This window comes from Podarcis melisellensis (genome assembly GCF_964234715.1).
Source record: "Podarcis melisellensis genome assembly, chromosome: Z".
NCBI classification, from domain to species: Eukaryota; Metazoa; Chordata; class Lepidosauria; order Squamata; family Lacertidae; genus Podarcis; species Podarcis melisellensis.
Window position 1 is genome coordinate 48,816,897 of NC_138547.1, and position 15,261 is coordinate 48,832,157.

Genomic DNA, 15,261 nt, shown 5'->3' on the forward strand with positions numbered 1-15,261 from the left:
GTTGGCGAAGGATGTTTTTTGGCTTTGGTTTTTAAAGCAGGGGCCTCTTGAGAGAACATGAATTTCACCATTGCTGGCGGATCTCATAACTGTCCTGTTTGTCCTTAAAAGTTTCCATATTTGTCTAGGGATGTGGGCGTGGGTGTGTGGGTGTGTAAATTCTCATAGCTACTTTCAGCTACTAGGGTGATCTTCTGAGGACCATGAAGATGGTGGAATGCAGCTGTCTACCACCCTCAGGCCTCCCGGTCCCTCTCCCAAAGGACTTTTTCTCTTGCAGTCCCGTATCCTTAGAACTGCCTCCTGGATCACCTCTACAATGCCACCTCTCATTCTTCCCCCACCCCACCCCACCAGCTTTCCACGAAGCCTTTGGAAAAGTCTCCACACCTTACAGCAGGGAGAGCTGTAGACCAACCTGGTTCCCTCAGATGTTGCTGGGCAACCAGTGTGGCCAAAGGTAACATGATGATGGGGGTGGGGATTTCTTTAACAGCTGGACGGTGCTCAGTTGGTCATCCTTGCCTGCAATGATCAAGCCCACGTGCATTTTACAAAAGTAAAGGCTCACTGGCTACACCATACACTTAAAGCACTGTGAGTCCACTTAAAACAGTCAGGGCTTCCCCCAAAGGATCCTGGGGGCTGCACTCTACTGACTTGCTGGGAGACCCCATCTCCCTCACAGAGCTACAATTCCCAGAGTTCCCTGGGAAGAGGGGTGAATTGTTAAACCATTCTGGGAATTGTAGCTCTGGGAAGGGAACAAGGGCTCTTCTTTTGGGTTCTAGCCAGCCAGCCATGCCCCACTTCCAAGTTACTCCATTCCATCCTCCTCTTTCCATCTTTCTTTTTCAGCTGACACGTGGCTACTAAGCATGCTCAGTCCTCATTCTGCTATTTTCTCTATCCCTCTTAGGATTTTTAAAAGGGGTTTAACTCTCAAGGTTCTCCCTCTTATGTGCAGGTGAGGCTCTCTTGGCTCCATTTTTATCAACAGGTATCACCTGAGTTTGCTATTGGAAGAAGTGAGAACAGTAGTCTAAGTTATGGGGTGGGGCCTCTGTAACAAAACCCTAAAATTGCACCCCAGACTCTCTCCAATTACAGTGGTATCTCTGGTTACGTACTTAATTCGTTCCGGAGGCCTGTTCTTAACCTGAAGCACCACTTTAGCTAATGGGGCCTCCTCCTGCTGCTGCTGCGCGATTTCTGTTCTTAACCCGAGGTACTATTTCTGGGTTAGCGGAGTCTGTAACCTGAAGCATCTGTAATCCGAGGTACCACTGTACAGTGGTGCCCCGCAAGACGGAAAACTCGCTAGACGAAAGAGTTTTCCGTTTTGGAGGTGCTTCGCAAAGCGGATTTCCTATGGGTTTGCTTCGCAAGACGAAAATGTCTTGCGAGTTCCTGCGAGTTCCTGCGGGGTTTTTTTTCCTCCCCCCCTTTTTCTAAGCTGCTAAGCCACTTATCCGCTTATCCGCTAAGCCGATAAGCCGCTAAAAGCCGCTAATAGTGCTAATCCGACAATGGGCTTGCTTCGCAAGACGAATAAACCGCTAGACGAAGAGACTCGCAGAACGGATTCTTTTCGTCTTGCGAGGCACCACTGTATAGCAAAATCACGGCTTCTACTTCAGCCTTCTGGAAACAGCTTGGTGTGGGGTGGGTGTCCGAAAATGGATAGGAAAAGGGTCTAGGCCTCCCCTATCAAAGGACCTGTTGCTTGTCCACTGTCTCTATTTGTTCTGCCAGTGGTCGTTGCTCTTAACATTATTTGAATTCTTTGGTGCTGAATTTTCATGGTTATTTTTCAGCTACCTGGGCACGTTATTGAAAGGAATGAGAGAAATAAATAAGAGAGAAATAAATAAAGCATGTGGTGCTGGTGAGGGGAACCAGGCAGCATTGAAGTCGGAAATGGTGTTAAATTTTAAACAATGAACAAGTAATGTCAGGCTGGCTTATATCAATTAAGAACTAAAAGCACAAAGCACATCATCGTGGCTCTCCTGTGGGCACAACACAGATGGCTTTATGCACATGATTAAGAGGAACCAGAAACTAACTGAAGAGGGCTACAACTCCTTCCACCCACCTTTCCTCACCTGATTTTAAGCACTGCCACTTCGCCAGTAGTTCCATCTGCCCCCCACCAGTTGGATGGCATGCATGGCATTTCCCTGATTTATCCTCATGACAACCTTGTGAGGATGACTAAGACTGAAAGATGGTGGCAGGGTGAAGGTCACCCAGTGACAATTTCATTTGAGTCTGTCACACTAAGCACTACATCACACTGACTCTCTCGAAAGACCCCACCGCAGCTTTCACCAACCTGGGGCCCCTTACAGATGCCCAGCCAGCACAGTCAATTTGAGCTACAACTCCTACAAGCCCCAACAAGTGTTGCCTGAAATCTGCTTTGTCTCTAGCACACTCATTCAACTTAAACCTTCCCAACACCTCCTGCATTCCATTTTGAGGCTGGTACAGTGAAGGTCTTGGGTATTTCCCATCATACCCAGCATCTCCTTCCCTTCCCCTTACTGTTTTGCTAAACATCCATCCTGATTTAAAAACAAAACAAAACTCTGGATGACAACTTGTGGCTTATTAGTTGGCCCTAACAAACATATACTTTGCAGCTTTAAAACTTCATGTGAAATAATTTTAGTAGCTGATGATGATCACAGACTTTCCCTCAATGGATAAGGGAAGGATGTTACAGTGGCATGAAATCTGGGAAGGAAAACAAATGTGGGTTGGGGTAAGGACAGAATGCCAAACCATGGCTTCTGCTCGTTCATCATTTAGATGCCACATTATGATCCTGTGTTCTAGACACAGACTGGGAGCAGTTGTGGCACGTGTGAAGCTGCCTCATATGAGTCAGACCATTGGGTCCATACCAAGCTCAATACCACCAGCACTTACTGGCACCATCTCTCTAGGATTCCAGGCAGGGGGCACCCCCCAGCCCTACCTGGAGATGCTGGGGGCTGAGCCTGGGAGCTTCTGCATGCTTTCTAAATGTTTTCTACCTCTGAGGTACTCCCAACATTCATCATAGCTGCAGGGGTGGCTGCCAAGAAATGGCTTCTGCTTCTCATCCAGTAAGACATCAGGGTTGGCATGTCCTGTGGCCCACTCACCCTCCCTACTCCACAAAAAGGAAGTGTTTAATTAAGAAACCTGACACAGACTGTGCGGTGCTTGGGAGGCTGCAAAAAACCAATGTTTGGAGCCAGCTGTAGAAGAACCTAAGACAAGCTCTGCTGGAGGAGGCCAACATCCTGTCCTCACAGTGGCCAACCAGGTGCCTGTGGGAAGCCAGCAAGCAGGACCCCAGCACAAGAGCAGCTCTCTCCCTCCCTGCAGTTTCTGGCAACTGGTATCCAGAAGCATTACTGTTTTCAACCATGGAGGCAGAGCATTCTTCGCCATGGCTAGTAGCCATCAATAGTCCTCTCTTCCAAGAAACTTTTCTGCTGGCAAGCAATAGAATTGCAACCAAGCGGTATGTAAATCTTGGGGTGGGGGGGGGGATAAGACAAATCTAGCATTTTCTGTCACTCAACGTGGGTATTTTCCACCCTGTGAACTAGGCCAGAGATCTGTACTTTCAGGTAAGCAAGGTACAATCCTCAGGTGCATTTTTAAAAAGTGGGGAAGATTCATAATCTCAAGCAGCTTCCTGTCTGTTCATTATAAAGTTTAAGGAGTTGCAAGACCCCTACAGCCTGTGGCAACCAGAAGCTGCACATTTAGGAGCTGCGCAGTGAAGGTAAAACTCCTCATCACCATGTATCAGCCCCTCCAAGGGCAAAAGCAAGGAGGGGGCTAGAGACGTTACATCTGCATTTCACATCCACACTGTGCCCAATCCTGCTAACTGGATTCTCCATGAGGGTGTTAAAGCAAGACTCAATGTTGAGGAAGTGTTCATTAGAGCTACAAGTAAGCAGTAAGGTCTAAAAAGAGTTTGGGTGGACTCTTGCGAATCATGCCCATCTGGGAACAGCTAAAGAAAATGCAAGTGCCCTGCTTTATTACAGAGTTTGCTGTTCATGAATCAAATTGGAAAGACAGATGCACACCCCTTGTGGGTAACTAAAGAGATGCAATCAGCAAATATTTCTATCAAACTGGTTTGCAAAATAAGCAGCCCTCTGAACTTGTCATACCAAAGTCTTGAGTCATTCAAGCACAACTTTGGAAAGAAGAGAGTTGTAGAAAAACAAACAAAAATAATGACAAAGCACAACAAAACCTTGTCTATCTAAACCAACCTGGTGCCCTCCAGTTGTATGGGCTGATGGGAATTGTAATCTAAAACAAGCAGGATTTGAGCACAAGAGCACTCTCCTCTCCTGTGGCTTCCAGCAACTGGTGGTCAGAAGCATTTAGTAGCCGTCAATAGACCTCTCCTCCTCCCTGAATTTGTCTAATCCTCTTTCAAAGTCATCTGGGTTGATGCCATCACTACCTCCAGTGGGACAGAGTCCCATGGTTTCACTCTGTGCTGCAACTCAGAGATGTTTGGGACTGAACCTGGGACCTTCTGCTGATGCTCCAGTCTATCACTTCCCACCAGGCTAACAAAGGTTGGCATAAACAAAGTCCATAAATATATTGCAGCACTTCTCATCTGGGCTAGCTAAGGGCAATGCAGGGGCTAGGACTCACCATCAAACTTTTTGTACCGGGAACTGAAGGTTGCTTGCAAGTTATTACTAAGTTCCATCACAGCATTTCGGAAGTCCTGTTTGCTCTGCTGGCTGTATTTTTCTTCCATCTCTTGAGAGCAGCATGTGTAGCCTTGAGGGCAGACTTTCAAGTGATCACCTGGAAACACAAAGGTGAGAAAGCTTTACACACGAGTGCATCAATCTATGACAATCATGGGGGGCGGGGCAGGGCGGAGGCTGAGCTTGCTGCTGCGGCAGCAGTTGTGTGCAGATACACAGAAAGGTGGCAATTGCTCTGGATAAAAAGCACTAATGCGGAACGGACAGGAACCTCACAACCATTTAAGGAACACCCAGCTGTTTAATCAAGTAAGTATTGGAATCAGTTATAGCAGGTAGCAGTCTTATGGGATATGTGTGTTTGTTTGTGCGTGTGCATGTACTTTAGATGTGTGCATTACTTCAGTTGTGAAGTACAGAGTTCACATAGCACTTCCCACCTCCTTGCTGATGCCTCCAAGAGCGCAGATCTCCCTCCCCCAAGAGGTGTGCCTGCCATCATCTCTTTGCAGCAGCCTTTGCCAAACTGGTACCCTTCCAGAAATTTTCAACTACAACTCCCATCAGTGCCAGCTGGCATAGCCAATAGTATTACGGGATGTGGCGGGTGGCTGATGAAGACACACCTCTGTCTCCTGACCTTTGAAAACCGAAGAACTTGTTTTTGTACCCTACCTGTAATATGTTGTGTGGAAGTATTGCTTTTGGGCTATGGGTGGGGTTGTTGCTGTACACTTTTTAAAACTGCATTACAGTTTTGTATGCTGCAATTTGCCCTGTGGCCTGGTGAAGGTTGAGTAAGACATGCTGTGGTTGTTATTATTCTCCATTATGAAGAAGAGCAGAAATGGTTTGCAAGGTTGGGTTCTGTGATACAGCAGGTGATTCAAGAAAGCATGGGAAGACTGCCAAGTGAAAGAGACTTCTGCAGACAAGGCAGCTGTTGCCCCAACTGACGGACTGGTTCGTGCCCTTGGTGCTGAAACCTCAGTCCTTCCTTCCTTCCTTCCTTCCTTCCTTCCTGGAAACACTCACTGGGATTTCCAACTCAAAATATTATCCTCTTCTCTCAACCACCAGCTTGTATCATCCTCCTTCATGGTTTATGACTTCCTTTAGAATCAGCTATAAAAAGAACCCAGGGCTAATCCAATTTCACACTAGACCTGTGTTCTCCTTATCAAGAGTATTAGGGTCCCTCTTATCATTGCTAATTAACAAGTGTTTCCAGAATGGAAGCCCTGTTAGTCTAGTATTTGGGAGAAAGGACAGTGCAGAGTCCCAGAGCATCTTAAACGGGACTAACAACTTTATTCTACCATCAACTTACGGCGGGCTTTGTCAGATGCATGACATTCACTGGAAAAATTGGTGGATGCGTAAGAATACAGATTTAATGAAATGCACAGGAAATGCTGCATTCAGGTTCTGCTTGAGGGCTGCCCTTTGGGGCATTCAGTAAGCCACTGTGAGACCATGATGCTGGATTACATGGGGCAATGGCCTGATCCTGTAAGCTCTTGATATGCTCTTATGAAACAGAAAAGATAGCTATAGATCCTTCGTCACCCTCTTCAGGGGTCATATAAAGAAAATTTAAGATTCAGTCATATTATGGGCTAGGGATGCGGGTGGCGCTGTGGTCTAAACCACAGAGCCTTGGGCTTGCCGATCAGAAGGTCGGCGGTACGAATCCCCGCGGCGGGGTGAGCTCCTGTTGCTCGGTCTCTGCTCCTGCCCACCTAGCAGTTCGAAAACACGTCAAAGTGCAAGTAGATAAATAGGTACTGCTCCAGCAGGAAGGTAAATGGTGTTTCCGTGCGCTGCTCTGGTTCGTCAGAAGCGGCTTAGTCATGCTGCCCACATGACCCAGAAGCTGTACGCCGGCTCCCTCGGCCAATAAAGCGAGATGAGCGCCACAACCCAGAGTCGGCCATGACTAGACCTAATAGTCAGGGGTCCCTTTACCTTTACATATTATGGCCTTGTTTTAACACTGTAACTATAGAGGAAGGCTCCAGATGACTGTAGCAGTTGTCAGTTCCCAAATTGATACAGACAGCGAGAGTGTCTCCCCCCCCCCTTTCATCAGTTCAAGAGAATTTGCAGCATACTACCACAAAGATGTGGTGCTGTAGTAAGTGGCTGAGAGAGATGGAAGGGGGCTCTCCACAGGTGGGTGCAGCTGCTAAGAACTGAGAAGCTGCTAATGCCACCCAGAAGCTTCCTACATCAAGGAGGCTTGTTCATGGGCTCTTGTGCAAACTGGCTGTAACTACATTCCACTTCCACTGCTACCAGCAGGTGCAGATTTCATTCTACCAACCACCACTATTAATTATAAATTTGAAAGTAATAATAATTCTGCTATTTGAGGTGCTAAATACTATTGATTTCCATGCCAACAAAACATATTGTCACTTCCAAATCCAAATGCATTACTTCTCGTCCAACAGAGAAGCTTTTGAACTGCTACGTTGGCAGGAGCAGGGACCGAGCAACGGGAGCTCACCCCGTCATGGGGATTCGAACCGCCGACCTTCTGATCGGCAAGTCCTAGGTTCTGCGGTTTAACCCACAGTGCCACCGGCATCCCTATTCTATTCAAGTAGGGACCCCTATTTTCCTTTATATAACTTTGTACTTGTGCACTCTGATCGTGCTGTATACAATGAATCAAATATGTTTTGTAAAGGGATGTAAACAAATATAAAATATAAAATAAATATTGTAGTATTAAATTATAGTAGAAATAAGGTAGCCTTGCAAATAAGTTGTTAGTCTGCAAATATTTCCACTAACCAGACTATCAAAGCTTCACTAAGTCAGTCAGTGCAAGAGAGGGTCGGTCCAAAGAAAGAAGTGCTTGAATTCACCAACCACTACCACCAACACCAAAGTGGAACATCCACTGCACCAACTATCATTCCAATTCAGAAGGCAATTTCCCAGATCTAAACTGAGCATGCTGCTCTAGGATTCTACTCAGGGTTACAGATTTAGGACTTCTAACCCAATTTCTACTGCTCCAACAAGCCCCAAGTGTATAAACTAGGGGTGACCAACATGGTGTCTTTCATGTCTTCCCTTGCTGCCCATGAAACCTCTGAGCCCACCTCACTCACTGTCTCCTTGGCCATGAAGTGGTGAAGATGGTTAGCTTCTCCCCGCCACACACACACACACACACACACACACACACACACTTGTAAAGTACATAGAGCTGATGGAGGAAGCTAGAAGAGTGGCTCACTTTTCCACTTGACCTTTCAGCCCCATTGCTTTTTCAAAACCCATATTAATTCTACTGGATCCAACTTTTACCCAGATCCCTTAGAAAAGCAGTGTGTGTGTGTGTCCCCACTTTCTTTCAGTCTGAATGGGAAGGGGGCAAGAGAGACATAATTGGGGAGGGGGCATGCTCACAGCACTCTTTCAAAACTCCAGCTGTGCCCACATGCTAAAAAACTTGGTAACCCCTGAGATGAACTTTCACGAATCATTCCAGGCACATGTGTGGGTCTGAAAGAAAAAGGGAGCGAACCTGCTTCTAGTTTACAAGAGTTTCTCTTTCTGGGAGCAAATACTTAACTCACCACAGGCAGGTAGCTAAGGAGCTGTTTACAAGAGTGAGGGCATGCAACACTTCCCAATGCCATGCTCATTGGGGGCTGGCTGTAATTAGATGGAGCAGGGAAGAAAACCAGTCTTTATTAAGCCTTATGGGATGGTCACAAGGTATTCTGAGCACACAAAAGTTAAATTTGGAGGGGGAGATGTTCTTTGGGCAGCTTTCACAACAAAAGCCTCACCCAGTATGCTACAATGGCCTACAATGTGGAACCAGACCCTTGCCAAATTTTGCCAAGTGGCTAAGAAACTGGCCCTCCGGATGAGTTCAGTGCCCATGTGCTGGGGGGGGGGGTCTATTTTCAGCAAGCCTTTTGTTGTCTGTGTCCTCAGCTGCTGGCTGGTCACCTGGGTCTAAAGACTATATGGTTCCCTTCCATGCAACAAGCTCCTCACCACAAAAACAAGAATTTCTAATTATTTCTGTGGCATGCACTTAAAATACCCTATACAACCAAAGGCTGTCTGGATTTCAATTTCCACCCCCACCCCCACCCCGCTTTTTTCCCCACTTTGCTTGCTGACAGCTTAGGGCCTGTGGATTTACTACAGAGAGAACACCAGACACTTTTTTAAAAAAAGGAGGGAAAGAATGAGAAAGATTTATGCCCCTCTCTGTACAAGCCAAGGAGCCAAAAGGCACATTAGGAAACTGAATTCTGTTCTGGAAGGGGTGAGGGAGAGAGACCTTGCCTTCCCATTCATTCATTCCCAAATTTCCCTCTACAAATACTTGTTTTACAACCCCAGGGTCCAGTCCTGCAAATGCAGCTGCCATATGAACGACTTAAATAAAATAGCTGCTGCTAGATGGAGCCAGTCCACATCAAAGTGGATGGACACAGACACCCACCCACACCCACAAAGAAAATGCTATATCAAGTCATTAGTAGAGTCTGGTCCTCAACCAAGACTTGGGGCTGCCATGTACTTTATAGTGAAAGAACAGCCTGACTGATGGATCAGGCCAGTGGCCCATCTAGTCCAGCATCCTGTTCTCCTGGTGACCAACCAGATGCCCCAATGAGAAGCTCACAAGCAGGATTGGAGCTCAAGAGCCCTCTCCCCTCCTGCAGCTTCCAACATCTGGTGTTCAGAAGCAATACTGCCTCCATAGATGCAGTGGAATAGCCTTCATGGTTAGTTGCCAAGGATATTCTCATCTTCCATGAATCTGTCCAATCCTCTTTTAAAACTATCCAAGTCGGAGCCCATCACTGCCTCCTGGAGGAACAAGTTCCATACTTTAACTGTGCTGGACTTTCTGTTTCTCTGCCCTGAATCTTTTAACATTCAGCTACTCTACTCCCTCTACTTCCATGCTATGGTGGGATATGCAAATGTTATGCAAATATGTCCCTTTCCGTGTTTGTAATGCATGTCCTATTTTGTTACAATGCATAGCAGGCCACCCAAAAACATGAGGGCATCAGAAGAGCCTGTCTGCTGGCTCAGGCCAAAGACCCATCATAGTGCAGGCATCCTGTTCTCCTGGTGACCAACCCCAATGTGAAGCCTGCAAGCAACAGCCCCCCTACTTGTAATTCACAGGAACTGCCTCCAACAATGGAGGTAAGACACGGCCATCATGGTTAGCAGCCAAAATTGGTGTGCATCACTATATCTTATGGTAGTGAGTCAACTTTTGAGTCCCATTGATTCCAAGGGGGATGAGGTCTGGATCCAACCCTTACAGGGCAATCCTGTTATTGTACTCAGCGGGGCTTTCGGGCAAGAGAGGGTGCTCAGGTTTGCAGCTCCTAAAGGTATCAGAAGCTTCTCATTTTTAAATTATTGTTTTTGTTCTTAAAAACAAAAGAAACACCCAGAAAGAATAAGGAAAAACAGAGAAAAAGAAGGGAGACAAGAGAAGGACACCCACTGCTGTTAGCTCAGTAAACAAAGCATGAGATTCTTAATCTCAGGATTGTGGGTTCAAGGTCCACACTGGGCAAAAGATTCCTGCATTGCAGAGGGCTGGACTAGATGACCCTCAGGGTCTCTTCAAACTCTACTGTTCTATGATCCTGTTATTCTGTGATATGTATGGGTGTGACCACTATCAGAGGTCTAGCTTGGCAAAGCAGAGTCAGTGAAGGATGTGGCCAGAGGAGAGGGTTTGGTGTGGAAACAATCCCACGGGCCAGGGAGAGACAGTCTGAGGTCTATCCCACCCCCTGACCCATTTAGCCAGAGATGCCTAGGGCCTCCTCCATAGCACAACAGGATTTGCATCTCTCAAGATTTTGCAATCCAAACTGCATTTGCTCGCTACCTTTTCTAGCAGCAAGTTTTGCAAGACTTTTCTCTTGTATTATTATTTTTTTTAAAATCCTGCCTTCTTTAGGTATGAGAGTGGCAAGGACACCAATGCAACCCCCTCCCCGCAAAAAAAAAGACTGAGAAGTATCATTCAACCACCTCTCCAATGTCTGAAACATCAACATATCGCCCACAAACCACTTTCAAGTTTATCTTTCGAGCCAGAAGGCCCAGAAATTTCCTGTTTTTTAAAAAAAGGAACACAAAGACACCCACGACTACATTCTGCTCCTGCAAAATCGTGACATACACCAAACTTGGCTTATAAAAACTACCCAGCTGTTCTCTTTACTTTTCTCTAGAATAAAGCAAGTCACTGTGAATACAGAGGATTTTATTCTATTCAATGAAGACAGAGTACTTGTATTTTTCTACATATGCCACACACCATCTAGATCCATTGCACTTCTTTCCAGCTTCAAAGTGCTTCTTGAGAAGCCAGTTTCATATTGAAAAGAAAAGCTCATTGTAGATTGATTCTGCATTATGCCATTTTGAAAGCAGATGTTGGCAATCCCTGCAATGGGAGACATATTCACACCTGCCCAATGGCATTGTGGGTGGGCATAGTCCAAGACTGCAATTGCCACTTCCTTCTTCATTCACCTGGGGCATGTGGAAAGAGGAAATGGCATGGGTGTTCAAGTGCACATCAAGCAACCAAACCACAACCACCCAGGTGGAAAGCCGCATGATAAGGACGAGCATGAACAATTCCAGATTAAGATAAAGCTACACCTGTTGCTCTCCACTTGCTGCTGAACTACAAACTCCCATCTTTTCTATTTGTCATGCTGGATGAGGCTGATGGGAGTTGGGGAGTCCAGCAACATTCGGAATACCACTGGTTCTTCCCAGTCCTGAACCATTATTGTATCTCTAGATTTCTTCAGCTAAAGCTCAACACTCAAACCTGCAACATCTCACTGGCTCTTTTGGAAGTCACTCTGTTTTGGTGGAGGACACCTATGCTGGTCCAGGAGTAGCCATTAAAACTAGTCTTCCTGCTGCCCAAGTTCCTAGCAAGGAACTGGAAAGCCATGGATCATAGAATCATAGAGTTGGAAGAGACCACAAGGGCCATCGAGTCCAACCCCCTGCCAAGCAGGAAACACCATCAGACCACTCCTGACATATGGTTGTCAAGCCTCTGCTTAAAGACCTCCAAAGAAGGAGACTCCACCACACTCCTTGGCAGCAAATTCCACTGCCGAACAGCTCTTACTGTCAGGAAGTTCTTCCTAATGTTTAGGTGGAATCTTCTTTCTTGTAGTTTGGTTCCATCCAGGGGAAAGGCTATAGCTCAGCAGCAGTGCACCTCTTCGCAGGTTCAATCCCAGGTGGCAGCTCTAAGCAGGACTGGGTCAATTTAGGCGATACTAGGTGGGCCAGTGGTCTGACCTGTCACCAAATAAGACAGCTTCTTATGTTCCCATTTGTACAAATTTAGCACTTTCCATCATATGGTACTGCAAGGATTCCACCTTTTCTCCCCTCGCCCTCTCCAGAAGTGGCACATATTAACCTATCTTCAGCCCCAAACTTCACGTGAGACTAAACATGTGCCTCTCTGTGTTGCACAAACATTTGCAGGAATGCAGGCAGCTGCCTGGGGTGCCTGATCAGACTTAGAACTGGGGGTGTGGCAGGAAGGAGAAAGAGTTCCCCCCTGAAGATAGGATCCTGATGAAAACTATTTGCACCTGGAGGGCATCAACCGCAGAAGCCAATGAGAGATGCGTAAGGAAGGAAAAGCTTGGTGGGTGGTTTTGCTCCAGGCTACAGTCTGGGGTGGTGGTGGTTTTGAACTCTCCGCCCAGCCACAACAATGACCAGCTCACCACCATTTACATGGAACTATTTACATGCACACAACACTAAAAGAGATATGTTGAGCATCGTGTCCAACATAGCATTTTACTTTTTACACCTGGGAGGGGTGCAGCAGACTTGGCATACCTGTTCCCCAGTCCCACTGTTCAATTTATTAAATTGCACACAACCCCGCCAACATCCTAATAAAGCAGAATATTCCAACCGTAAGTCTTCTTTAGGGCATTGTTTGAACAAATGAATTAATCTAAGGCAACACCAGGATAACTTGCTGCTTCAAAAGCACAGGTTTTTTGGTGTGTGTGTGTTGTTGTTGTTTTAAAAAAACAACCAGAAGTAATTGGTGTTTTCTGTTTAATATATTTGTGTTTCTAAAAAATGTCACATTCCACACCACTCTGATAAAAGAGGCAGGCTGGGGGTTAATTCTGGGTTTCCTATGTAAACCCACTTCCTGCCCCTTCTCCAAGAACCAGGGCAAATAATTAAGGTTAATCCTTGTTAGCTCTGTATGTTTCCTTTGAATCCTGTTACCACATTCCTTCATGCAATCAACTGCACTGCTTTTTTTTTAATGTAGAGGCAAATCCCAGCGCCCCCTTATGCCTGTCTCCTGCTCAAAAGGTTACGACCTGACTCTGCCTGCGGCCTCCTGACCTCTGCTTCCTGTCCCTGCCATTCCAGCTTTGCAAACTTACCTCTCAACTGACCGCTTTATAATCAGCGGACCATGGCTGAAAATTGGAAAGTCAGGGTGAAAGTGTCTGAAAATGAAGGGCAGAAAATACTCAACAAGCTTCCTCAGTGGACCCAAACACACACTGAACAGTTGAAATTCACAGTGGTATCTCACGTCTTCCAACAGTGCAATCCTGCGCACATCTACTCAGAAGCACGCTCCTCTGTTTAAGTGCACAGGAAGCTGCTTACACCAAGTCGAACCCTTGGTCCTTCTAGCTCAGTATTGTCTACACTGACTGGCAGCAGCTCTCCAGGGCTACAAATGTGTCTCTGGACCAGCCCTACCTGGAGATGCCGGGGCTTTACCCTTGGGTCTTCTGAAAGCAAAGCAGAAGATCATTAACTACAGCCCTTCCCTAGGTAAGCTCTACTGCGTTCCATGGGGCACATTCCTCTGCTTGAAGGCATCACAGAGGCATCTGGTTGGCCACCATCAAAGCAGGATGCTGGCCCAGGTGGCTCAGCCAATAGGTCCCTTCTTACATGTGCACTTCCAGGTCTTGGTGTTCCCTAACTGTAAATCAAGGCAAAAGCACTTGTTTTCTTAAGACTATGGTGCGTGAAGTGTGTTTAGCATGTCATTTGCCCATAGTAGTCGTAGCCTCTGCTTTAATTTGGGCACATGTATGCCTTGCATTGAGCTCTGCTTTTATTCATTTCTTGCTTTTGTTTGTTGATATTTTAATGGTCTTGCGTTTTACTTTGTATTTCAATTCCCCACCCACCCTGCTTATTTACTGCAAGCCAACCTGATAAGTTCGCACAAATGCAAAAAAAAAAAAGAAAAGAAAAGAAGAAGGAGCCATTCTAGTATTAACAATGCTTTCTACCTGGTTAACTGTGACAGAGTTAAGCAGGCATTTCCATTTCTCCCTCCCCTCACCTACATCCCTTAAATTTGTGTTCAACTCAACTTTGGTCTTGCATTGATAATCTATTCCAAGCATTTATTTTTTAACATTTGCTCTCCATTCCCTATACCTTCTACACCACTGGCAGTCTACTGGGAGGGGGGGGAAATACTAACTAGGTACGTGACTTTTGTAAGTAAGATCAAAATCTTGTTTTATGGACAAAAGGCCCTTAACAGCCTTTGGAAATTATTGCAGCTTCAGGGAAAACAATGCTTGGTTTTGTCCACTAATAAGAAATGCCAACTTCCTTCCTTTATTTATTTATTTTTCTATAACATGGGACATTAATTTGGGGGCAGACTTTTTGATTCCTTCATGCTCTCGGTCAGCAAAAATTCACAGGCGCTGCTCAAGGGTCTCTAAAAATAGTTCAGGAATGAAGAAGTGACCAAGAAGGCCCAAAAAACTCTGAGAGATTATTTTGAGATAAATATGAATACTACAGTGGAAAAAAGAGTAATTTGGGATGCAAGTAAAGTGGTTATGAGAGGATTCTTAATACAACAGAATGCAATTAAGAAGAGAACTCAAAATGAAAAAAAGGATAAAATCCCGGAGAAAATAAAGGAAGGAGAGAAGAAACTGAGAGCAAAACCAAAGTCACAGGAGATCCTGAAAGAGATAAAGTCATACCAAGTACAATATATGAAGCTGATGAATCAGGAAATAGAATGGAAGATCAAACAGATGAGGCAAAAGACATTTGAATCGGCAAATAAGTGTGGAAAATTGTTGGCCTGGCAAATAAAAAAAGACAAAAACTTAATACTATTACGAATTTGGAAGTGGAAGGAAAGAATATACAGAACCCAGTGGAGATTAGGAAATGCTTTCAGAGGTATTTTAAACAACTTTATACACAGGAGAAGCAGAAAGAAATGGACATCGATCGATTTTTTGAAAATAAATGGACTACATAAAATCTCTCAGGAAAACCAGCTAATGTTGAATTACAAAATAACGGATCAGGAAGTGGAAGGGGCCATCCAGAACATGCAATTAGGTAAATCTCCAGGACCGGATGGTTTGACTTCAAGATATTACAGATCTTTGAAAGAATGGTTAATACA

General features: G+C 45.5%; 1 protein-coding gene across 1 annotated transcript in view; it reads right to left on the reverse strand.

Annotated features, from left to right (window-relative positions):
- The window catches only part of GPC4 (glypican 4), a 100,845-nt gene that overhangs the window by 41,344 nt on the left and 44,240 nt on the right, over positions 1–15,261 (reverse strand). The window contains exon 2 of the mRNA XM_081896965.1: positions 4,690–4,848. Coding sequence (XP_081753091.1) covers positions 4,690–4,848 — 159 coding nt within the window. The remainder of the gene's footprint in view (positions 1–4,689; positions 4,849–15,261) is intronic.